This window comes from Nestor notabilis, unplaced genomic scaffold, assembly GCF_000696875.1.
Source record: "Nestor notabilis isolate BGI_N333 unplaced genomic scaffold, ASM69687v1 scaffold30058, whole genome shotgun sequence".
NCBI lineage: Eukaryota > Metazoa > Chordata > Aves > Psittaciformes > Psittacidae > Nestor > Nestor notabilis.
The window spans coordinates 8488-20028 of NW_009940251.1; the positions used below are offsets into that span (position 1 = coordinate 8488).

The window sequence follows — 11541 nt, forward strand, 5'->3', positions numbered from 1 at the left end:
CTGGCTAAGGGATTCGTGTTAGGCCTCGTGACCAGTTGCAGAGAAGAACAGATTTGTATGGAAGAACCACTTGTATGCGTTTTGTTCCCAAGACAAGAGTACACAACACAGAGGGTAAGGTCAAAGCTCTCCTTCTGTTTCATGTGGAAATGCAGAGTAAAAGTGACTCACGACTCAACTTGCTCAGCTGCTGTAAGACAGCACAACCATTCCTTAAGTTGTTAAAACCATAAATGATTTAAAAACTCAGACCAGCAGCAAAGCATCTAAAGTACTGCTTGGTCTCATCTTAGAGCATCCATCCTTCCGCTCCCTGGAAGTGATGCCAGGCACTGGAAAAGGCACTGAGGTCTCGTGCGTGCCGAGCTCCATAAAACCCCATCTCACCAGGAGGAGACACTGCACATGGCCAGGAAGAGGCTCCAACCTAAGCTGCATGCCACGTTTCCTCACGGCTGAGGGGCAGCAGGCTTGAGGTATTTGCACTGGATCCATACTCGATACATGGTCATCTGTTTCCCACGGTTCACTTGCAGCCGCCGGTCAACCAGATTCTGGATTTTCTCCAGCCCAGCTCTTGTGAAGAGCTCATCTAATTCATCTGGAAGCAGAGAGAAGGAGATTGAGGAGATGGAGCTTTCATCTCACTGATGCCTGCTCACGGTGAGGGCTAAACTGTGTTGAAAGATGAACCAGAGGAAACTCATCGCCTTACTCTGGCGGGGTAAAAGATCAGACAGGACTTAACTCATCTGCTCTGGTGGGATTAAGATCACAGTTTCTCTAGTTTCCTTCTAGCAAGGAAGGGAAGAAGTATTTTGGAGGACAACTAGTATTACACAGACTTGACAAAGAGAAAACAGCAGCAGTTTCAGACATGGGTATTGCCTCTAGTAACTGATTAAGGGAGCATCTTCTGGTGAGTAGGGACAGATCCATTCCTTCCCCCTCCCTGTTCTCTCCAGAGGAATTTCAGAGTCTGCAAGAGCAAAGAATGGGATCGGCCCTTCACTTTTAAAGGTGGCAATGAGACCTGTGCTGTATAGGCTGGAGGGGAATGGGATTCATTAAGGTTAAGTTTGGGAATAAAATCCTTACAAAAACCACACCCTGCTGGGGCCCAAGCAAAGCACTCAGAGCCTCGAGGCTGGCAGGTATTCCTGACCAAGCAAATAAGGATCATGGTGCCCCAGCACACTGGCTGTGGGCAAAGCCAGAGCAAGTCCTGCTGAGCAGCAGAGAGCTTGTTCAACTGCAGGCTGGGAGCACGTGATTTGTATGGAGTTTCTGTAGAGAAGGGTAACAGGTCCCAGCTTGTGCTCTTTTATCAGACGCTTGCCATCGTGAAGCGTCTGCCAGACACGCACTAAACACCAGACCTGTGCACTGGGGAGGGGAAGAGTTGGTTGTAATCGTGTCACTGCTCTAAAACTGACCATGCAGAGGGGCAGAGCGGAGGTGACTGGAGGCACAATTGGTGATAAGCAGGAGAACACAACCCTACTGAAAACCAGGAATGAAAAGGCTGCCTCAGCTCAACTATGCCCTACTTATTTCATCATAGGAGAATACTGAAGTTAAGAGAAGTTCCTTCAAGTGATGTCCATCTCGCCGCTGGCAACAACGTTCAAGGAGAGCTACCCCAGTCCCACCCCTCCCCGCGTAGCAAACACATTAGTCTTTCTCCAAAAGGATTTTCCACTATGGAATCCACCACCCAGTACTCGCATTAGCAAGTGACAAGCCCAGGTCCCCGTGCAATTGAGAGACACTTGAACATTTCCCACTGCTCCAAGGAAGACGGGGTGTAAAGAACTAGTGGCAAAACCTGAGGGCACAGGGGCAAAAAGAAGTGAGGAGAGTCAGAGGAATGTTTTCTAGCCTCTTACCTTGCGTGAAGAAGTAGACTCTGGTGCCATCACCTCTCACATAGAAGTTATCAGACAGACACTGACCTAAGGGGAAGAGGGATTTAAACAGTTACCAGCTATCATTTAAATATCAACAACTGCCACCCAACCAGAGGCACTTCGCCCAGCACACGCTGTGCTTATGGGGAATTAATGAACTGTCTGGTGCACAGGGCAGCCACTACTCCAGAGCAGCAGCATCCAGCAGCAGCAAGACTCGCAGGGGAAAAGGAAATACCTTTCTTAAACCGAAGCTGGGCCAGGTCGTAGCGGCCATAATCTCGTAACAACATCATCCCTCCTGGTTTCAGAAGGCGGCTCAGTCTGTTAACAATGCCTTGCATCCTGAGGGAAGAACAGAGGAGCAGAAGCAGCCAACAGTCTGCAAAATGATGCTTGTACTTCCCATAAAGAAAGTGTAAAGTTTTACGTTTCGACTTCGTACAAAGAGCAGGCAAAAGCCAGCACTTCTCTGAGCTCTCTCAGACTTAGGTGAGCAGATTTTATTTGGCTGCCTTATTTCTGACACTCCCTGGTTCTGCTTGTTTTTTTCTCCAATGCTAACTTAGCCTGCCACAGCAAGGATTAAGTGCTCTCTCTTACTGATTACAAAAGGATTTCCACTGGTTTCTGCAAAACAAGAAGTGAACACGAAGAAAAACGCTGCGAAATAAAACCAAAGGGAACAAAAAGGGGTTCGTGTAGGTTGTAACACTCACACCAAAATCACAGCACTTTTCTTAACAGCTTTCTGAACCTGTCCCCTCCCTTCTCACTACCTCCCATCTGAGAAATGAATGCAGCCTTTGAGCCTTAAAACCTAGCAGCATATTTGCCACAAATGGGTGCTGAGTGCTCAGTGTGGCTGGGGTTCAGAACTGGGGAGCAAGTGCACCTACAGCCATTTACCACTTTCAAATCACACCTACCCTGCACCAGAAGTTACAGCTGAAAAGTACCTGCAAATTCCATTTTCAGAGGCTTAATGGAAAACTGGACCAGACACAGAACTTTGCCTTGCTATGAGGGGAGCTGCTGTTAAAGAGCTCTGCTTCTATGTGCATTATCTTCTGCAGCCAGAAGGAATTATTCAAACTTACTTCTCTGGGAGAATCGCTGAGAGGACAAAGATAAGAATAACAACGTCAAGACTCTTGTCTGGCATTGGGAAAGGACTTTGGTCATTGCACAGGTCATGGACAAATGCAAAGCAGCGAGAAGAATCATATTCTGCATTGTTCTGTATTTAAGAAGAGAGAAATGAGAGCATTAGCAGCAGACCTTGATCTCAATATTATCTGGACGGGGAAGTATTCATGGGAGATTTACAAAGAGCTATGGACTTGTTACAGTCAGGCAATGAGAACTGCCAAAACCCCAATACTGGACTGTGGGATTATTGTAAGGTCAGATTTTCCACTAACAGTGGTAAAAAGTGAGAGGTTTACACTGTTAAACTGGAAATCTTTACAAAAGCAAGAGTGTCAGGGCCCCTTCCTGCGTCTCGGAAACCAATATTCACTTCGAACACAAGCAAACTCCTCCCTGTACCCCCAGAATCAAACCTGGCTGCCAGAAGTTGTATATTTTTCTCAAGCTGCTGCTACAGATTGCAGTAGCTTCTATAAACAGTACTTGTATCACCTTAAGAGGATGAAATGGCATGCTGCCTCTGCTGCTCTGCTCCCCATCTCATCAAACGACTGATTACACTTCATATATTCTCTGTTCTCTTCTGACCTGAAATATTTGTCCTTTGACTAGATTCCAGCCTCCTGCTCTACAGAAAACAGTACCCCCCCATAGCTGTCTGTGCAGAAGCACCCAAACCACTTTCCCAGAACTGCAGTGACAGCAGCACACACACAGACCAAACCCAGCTTCAGTTCCTGTTAAAAAATAGCCTGACTGCTTTCAAGGTTGAGCAGTTACTCAGCTAAAAGAGCTGCCAACCACTGGGAAAGAAAATCTGCCCGAGTTGTCTGCTGCCAATGTGACATTTTGAGAGCTTCCACTTCCCTCATTTCTGCAGCCTTTGATGGCTCATCTTCCTTATTACCAGTACAGGGGTCAGCATCAGGGCTAGCTAAAAAAAAGCCAGCTGCCAACACAGCTACACAGCTGTGATGTATTTGTGTTCCTGTGCAACTGCCACCATGTACCTCCTACCTGCATAAGTCACCACTGACTTTACCTGGACAAGATCCACAGCTGTAGCAGAAAAATCACAGCAGTAAACAAATAGGCCTGGATCACTGAAATAAGGAAAAGAAGTGATGGTCATTTATATAAAGGTGCTCCACAGGGATTAAGAATTGTCTCAAATGCACAGCGTACAGAATTGGGAGCCAGAAATCCTGGGCTTTGAGTCTATCTCTGTTAACAATGCCCTGTGCAAAATCTGGTGCATCATGTCACTCCTTTACAGCTCAGCTATTCTCATATGGAGCTCACAGCTTACTTTTCCTTCCAGAACAGGAGAGGCACTAAGGCCTGTGTGAAAATGCTTTCAGAATGAGACACCTAAACCTGCATCACATTTTGTGGGTTGCATTCTAAGACCAAATATTTCCAAGCTCAAAACAAAGTCATCTGAAGTTGCAGATGGCAAAGGTACCACTTGCATCTGAGACTGTTTAAACTAAGAACACACACAGCACTTTGCCAGTTGTTTTTAGGAGGCTGGTGCATCGTGCAGGTAAAAACCTACTGAGAACGACTTACTTGTTGGTTTGTAGAATTGGGAAGACTGTGTTTCCAGCACCACAGCCAACCTGCACAAAGCAGATGTACACAGAGTGAAAATCATTTCTTCAGCATCTCCCATGCAGCTATTTTCAAACCATCTCCTTACAGCCATGGACCAAAGAGCAACTCACGAGTAACAGCTGAGCACAGCAATGACCATGTGCAAATCTCCCTGCAAGATCTGAGCACGTTCAGCTCTGAGGAGCAGGTTTTTGTATAAGCACTTGTGGGAAACCACTAAGCTGGTTCTTGTAGGAATCTCACTAACAAGCTATATATTGTTACTCCTTTGAAAACTGTTATTGCTGGAATCCCAAGCATAACAGCCAGTATGAGTCACTGAAGCACTGGCAAAAGCCACGGATTAGTTGCATTCACTTCCATAGAAAATCAGAGCAACGCAGAGAGAAGTTTGCTTTCCTCTAATTACAACCTGCTGCTTCAGAGTTTCCTTCACTAGATGGCTCTGCCTCAAGTTACAACTAGAGGCCTACACTGATTCTTATTATGCCTTCTACTTGTTCCCATTTGAAGAGAAGGGGGCTCACACAACTGGGTTTGGGGAATGTGCCTCTGTATGTTGAAGGAATCAGTAACACTGAAATAGACTGAGCTGAAAACGCCACGGATGGCTTGCAGAGACAGATGTTACTGAAGCACTCAGGTGAGATGGGAAAGCCACAATGACCATGAATGTCAACATCTGCGGGAGTCTTAAAGCCACAGACTAAACAAACCTGAAGGACAGTTCATAGTGGCTCTCCCTGGGTGGGTGTAACTTACACAGAAGGTGAAGCATTCAACAAAACCAGTGGTATCCCCAGAGAACAGACTAGAGGTGACAGAGCAAAAGGTTGTTACCAGCTGCCAGGAGCCTAATATTCACAAGTCCTACAGACTTTTCTGGGACAAAGCCTGCATGTGAGATTCCCCATTACTACATGGCCCATAAGGAACAAACCAAACAGCATCTTGACATTCTTGGTTTCATTGTTTTGTTCCACACCCCCCAAGGTGTGACAAGAGTCAGCGCAAACATGTCAACCATAAATCACAATGGAAAAGCTTTATATAGACAAGAATCAGCTGCTTCCAAAGGTGACTTTCAAATGCTTGTTTCAACATCTGATGGTCAGCTTGTCTTTTAGACTCTGAAACTTCTTATGGTCCTCCTGCTCTGCCAATTCACAGTCTGAACCAGAAGAATCCCGACAGATTTAATGACTTAGTTCTAAGCTGCCCTCTCTTTCTTGCATTTTACTGACTTGGGGCAATCATCCCATTCACTTGCTGTGTGCCAGTGACACATTTTTACGTCCCTGTCACACTGCCACAAGGGACTATTCCACGTGTAACTCTGTTTTACAGCTGTTACCTCTAACACACGGTAAGATGCAGACGATCCTGGGTAATCCCCACCACGTTCGTTCAGCTCACTGTACGTTTGTGTAGCCAGCTCCTCTGTGCAGATCTTAGGTGTGTTTTTTACCAGGTTTAACTGATTCTCTGCCCTGGTTTCCAAGGAACAATGTCCATTTCCGCAGCTTCCCAGCTCTTCGCTGCTGGATTCTTCTTTGTTACTGAATTCAAGCACAGAATCCCCATTTTGACATGGGCTCCCGTTAGGTGCCAGCTCAGGAAATTCAGTGAACAGCCAGTGCCTGTCCTTGAAGAAGCCATTTTCATGGATTTTATAAAAGTCATCCCAGTACCTCTTAGCATTCACCTCATATTCCTCTGTGAACACAAACAAAAACATCACCAGCAGTCAAATCAGAAGGTCTCAGAGTTCAATCAGTTCAGACAGTGAGGGATCACTGCAGACATCTACTCAGCAGTCTGCTTTAATAGGTAAGGTCAGGAATTGAAAATCACCTTTATTTAAATCCTGCCATCTCACATCAGCACTCAGCCTGCATCCTCACCGCCACTTTGTTAGGACTAAAATAGGGAGAAGAGGCTGAAGAGGAAAGCGTCTGTCTCCTGGCAGGATTTAAAGGAAGCTGGCCACAGAGAAGGCCTCTTTGAAGGATGCTGGAATGAAGAAACCCAGGTTTTACTTCCACCTCCAACACTAACTTGTCCAGTCCACCAGAACAATTTGTTTGGAGCCTCATGACACTGTCAACTTCTAAGGAATTCTGTGGCAGCTGCCTGGAGCTGAAGAGCTCCTGTCCAACACAACACCCCTTCTTGCAGATGGGGAAACAGAAAAGCCTGGCAGAAAGCTCAACTAGCATTTGCTAGGAGAGCACGTTTTACACAGGTACTGCTACAGCCAAGTCTGCAGCTCTTTGCTCTCCATAGTTCTGAGCGTGTCAGAGCATCACACATTTATGACATGAAAACAAAAGAGGAGAATCAACAAAAGTGACCACTGCCATTAAAGTAATAGCGAAGAGCTAAGGAGGATAAACTGTAGATGGTGAGAACTGACTTTAGCAGCAAGCATTATCATCTGACAGCAAGTGGACACACTCCTGTAGCAAGGTGAGTACTACAGAAAGCTGGAAGAACACTTACAAAGCCATGCTCTAATGAAACTCGAGTCACTCACTGAGTTATTTCCACACAGCATCACAGATTGCAGCTGGAGCACAGTTCTAGAGGAATGATTTTTGCCATGGGAAGTTACAAATCCAACTGGCTTCCTGAATTCTCATCAATGTAGTGAGTTATCTGTCCCTCAGAAGAGCTAATTCCAGCATCCTGGGCTTTACATCCCAAGTGCATTCCAGTAACATGCAAGTCCTCAGCTACCTTTGCACAGCAACAAGTGCATTACTGAATACGAATGATTCTCCCCCAATTAAGGATGCCAATTGTATGTGAGAATGGATAACATCTCTCCAACATCTGCTAAGAGCAGGGTTAAGAGAAAAAGCAGGCATCTTAAAATTGGAGATCAGCATCAGTATCTGAACTGCAGTTTATTTACCAGTCTTTCTGAAAAGCACACAAGTGTTTAGAAGACAGATGAAAGGAGATACTAAAATGAACCAAGAATGCCTGGAAAAAATACGTAGCCTCAGCCAAACACAGACAAAAATGGCTTTAAAAACCCCAGAAGTCAGACATATCTATATTTTTAGTAGGATCTATCCCTGAAGCACAAAAAGCTATACATAAAAATAACCTCTGTCTCAACTACCACTATTTTCTCCTTTTAAGAAGCCTTGTCCTTAAACCCCGAGCTGAAAGACATCTTAATGTCTGATACTGGACTAGAGCAGTAAGTTTGTGCCCTGATCTCACTGTAGCTCAAAGCCAGTTTACTATTTGCACAGGAGAACTCAGTAACTGCTAATGGCAGAGGAAGAAGTATTATTGATTCATCCCCTGGCACACTCCGTCCTGCACTGTCCCTTCTGCCATGTCCTAGCAGGGACACACGAGGCTGGTCCCTAACAATCCCATGACAGCCTGACTGCAGTGGGATGCTACCTGAGGTGCTGGGGCAAAATTCCAGCCCAGCCATTTTGGATTAGCCACGTTTTTGCCACAGTCTCACACAGAACAAGACACTGTGCTCCTCCTGTGCCAAAGTGGTGTGAAATTCTGGTGGATGTTATTGAAGAGCTGTTATACTGCAACCCACGTGTGGAAGCTTTATTTACAGCTCATTTACCTCATAGCCGAGTGTTTTCAAAGCACTGGAATAAGGGATCAATAACAACATGAATGCAAGATCATGCAAGAAACAGATTTAAAGCAAAAAAAAAAGACCATATTAATTTTTTCAGCCTGACTTCCTGCACTGCTTATGCCAGAAAAGTTCACATAATACTTGCTTCAAGATCCTTTTTGTGGTATTAGCTCGTGGGGACATCGGCGCACGAGCCAGATTCCTCCAGAGACCTTTTTGATAAGGACTCCTGACTTTTCTGCTCGTCTTTGTAAGGACACCCCCAAAGCCAAGCCCATACTCACCCTTTCACATTGCTGAAGAAGGGCAAACAAAAGTAACTGTTCACAAAAGACAGGAAGAGAATCAGGGACCCCCTGAACTGTAGGGGGGTGTGTGTAATTACGGAGCCTCAAAAGGAAACCAAGAAACTCTTCCACTTCTTTCTTTGTTCCCAGCCAGGAGACACATCTTCGACATACCCCACAGAACTTCTCTCCTTCTTCAGAACAAATTCTGACAGCCCCAAGAAGTCCACAGAATAACACAGCCATAATGACCAATAGCTTGCCTTTGTTCTCCTGCTTGGACACTAGTGATTCTCAAAGTACTAGACCCTTCAGGCACAGTTGGCTGGGCTGGCTTCCCCACGTTTCAGCCATCCCATTGTCTCCACACGCTTCCCACTGAATAGCAGCCATCAAAATTTGACTGGCCTCCATTGTTCAGTCTGGGAAATACATCATGAAGACCTGACAAACTGCTCTAACAGCAAATTGCTCCACAATTTCATAGTTGCACATAGGTTCTCAAAGCATGACAGACAGCATCCTTTAATGTTAACCAGATTTTAAAATGAACTCAACACAATGGGCATCACAATAGAAACTGCTGGATACTTCTGGGAATCCAAGAAATTAGAAGGGTTGCTCTTTGGTATAATTAAATTTGCTATTGTGAACACAACTGGAAACTATATGGGAAGTGTCTCAATAGCTCCAGTAGTGTTCAGCATCGCCTTACAGCTGACACACTCAATTTAGTTTGAACAAAAGGAACAGATCCATCCTAGAGCTCAGCAGGATACAACATGATCATCATCAAACAAGCCTCTTACCATACCAAAGAACAGGAAGCTGTTTCACCATCATTTAAGGGACTGGATGACATCTAAGAGGTGTGGAGGAAAGATGCGTTATTAACCAGAACAGCCCCAGCTGCACTACTTGGCTCTAGAGCTGTGCATCCTTAGCTTGATTCAGATGCAGGTAAGCACTGCATTTTGGAGATATAAATATCCTTTAAGCCAGGTTGAGGAAATCAAACCTCTGGAATCTCCTTTTTTGCCTCTCTCATGATAAACACACCCATCATGATAAGAGATTTACTCTTCACTTCTGATTTAATCATTATCATGCTGTTACTCACTTGGTAGCGAGATATGGACACTACTTCATCAGACCTTCTTAAGAGAAAAAAAACTGGGCTTTAATCAGAGATAGCTCCACAGCATGCAAGCAAACAAAAGACTGTTAGAAGTTAAGCTTTATAGAGCAAAAGTAAGCAGAGGCAACAGCACTACAGCAAAAGCAGCTTGTTGATGAGGAACACTAACACGTATTTAAACATCCACAGCATGAACAAAGAAGCTCAACCTAAGATGACTCCTCCAAACCAAGACCATTTCAGTTCCAGTAGGATGAGTTGCAGGAGTAGGTAGAGAAGTCACACAGAGGTAAACGAAGAGCAGGAAGATTCCTCCTCCATTTTTCATTATCAACAACTAGGTAATGTATTTTGAATGATGTGGGAGAGGGGTGAGGGGAGGAATAAATGATGATGCATATGTAGCTCTGGCCACAGTTCCACTCTTGTATGCACAAGTCTAGACTCAGCATCAGAAGACTGCCCAAAAATACCTTGTTTATCTTGTGGCAATAGCTGTGAGCTGTTCTCTTGAACTTTACTCCTGGCACTGGCTTCCTGCTCTTCTGACCATTCCACATTATCCCTGTTGTGAAACATAAGACGAGCTACTCAGCTGAAAATCACAGGGCAAAGACAGAGAGAAAAGAGAAAGGTGCAGACAGCCTTCCAACCTGGCAGCTCAGAGCTCTTCCACAGCCTAACTCCAGCTCAGCAGCAGTACTACAGCCATCAGCACAGCTCTGAATGAAGAGCACTCAGAACACTGCAAACAATGCAACTGGGAGGGATCCCAAGAGACACGCAATCTGTCCCCTAAGCCTTTTCCCTGTTTGATGCTCCACCAAGTTTAGAGGACACAAACCCTTACTATAAACCCACGTGGGCACCCGGCACCAACAGGTCTCCTTAGAGAGGAACTGCCATCCTCACAGGGTGAAAAGCACTTGTTCCTACGCACGCGATGGACAGGTTGTGTGTTTTCACTCAAGGGTCCTCAACACGGGCCATCTGCTGCAGAAAAACTACCTTTTCTTTCTCAAGTTAAAACAGAAAAGGCAGCATGGTTGTTTGGAAGGCAAAGTGTTACCTTAAATCCAGTTATGAGAAAAATATGCAGGAAGCTTTAAAGCATTAAGTAGCATTAATAACTTGAATGCGCCTGCACAGTTGTGGAGTCATTAAAGTGATTCACTTGACCTTTTCTCATTAAAACGAGTGAATGAAAAGCAGAATACAAAGACCAAGAAGAGCTATTCTGGCCTCGGGAGGAATTAGTCCTTTGCTATTAACTCAAAACACAATGACTGAAGTGTCAAGCGTGTGGAAAAAACTAGATTACTAGGAGTTTCTGCAGGAAGTTAGCATCCAGGATATGCTTTTGTAACGTATCTTTGGTAGAGTGCAGTCCCAAAATGAATGACAAGCTGATACATGCACATACCCCTTTAATACAAACTAAACATACCCAGTTGTTAACAGGGTATGGCAGCCAGAGACCAACAGTGGAGCTGTGTCCTTCCAGAGTGCAAAACGCCTTCAGTCCCCAGCAAATTTGGGTGCTTAACACATCCCAAACCAGCTTCCTCCAAAGGAAGCCTCCCGTTGCAAGCTAACCCCTAGCACGACCTCGCACTGTCCCAGCTCTGCGGAGCAGCAGACGGGTGGCACGATCCTTGTACGCTTCACACGTTAGTCGCTAACAGACAGAGAAGGGTTTAGACGTTCCCGAGAGCCGGTAGTTTTATTAACTATAGGAACGAAGCTACGAACCAAACCAACACGTTCTCCTGACACCTCAAGGCAGCCTGAAGCATCCCACCCGCTTTGGCA

At 45.2% G+C, this 11541-nt stretch overlaps 1 protein-coding gene across 1 annotated transcript; it reads right to left on the reverse strand.

Moving 5' to 3' along the window:
• Positions 1-238: 238 nt before the first annotated feature.
• LOC104400136 (methyltransferase-like protein 2) lies at positions 239-10316 on the reverse strand (the record flags this gene model as incomplete). The annotated part of the gene is made up of 8 exons (XM_010020246.1): positions 239-601; positions 1890-1955; positions 2149-2255; positions 3011-3150; positions 4105-4165; positions 4635-4684; positions 6034-6395; positions 10203-10316. Coding segments are annotated over 8 exons (1052 nt in total), but the record flags the coding sequence as incomplete, so codon positions are not given.
• Positions 10317-11541: the final 1225 nt, after the last annotated feature.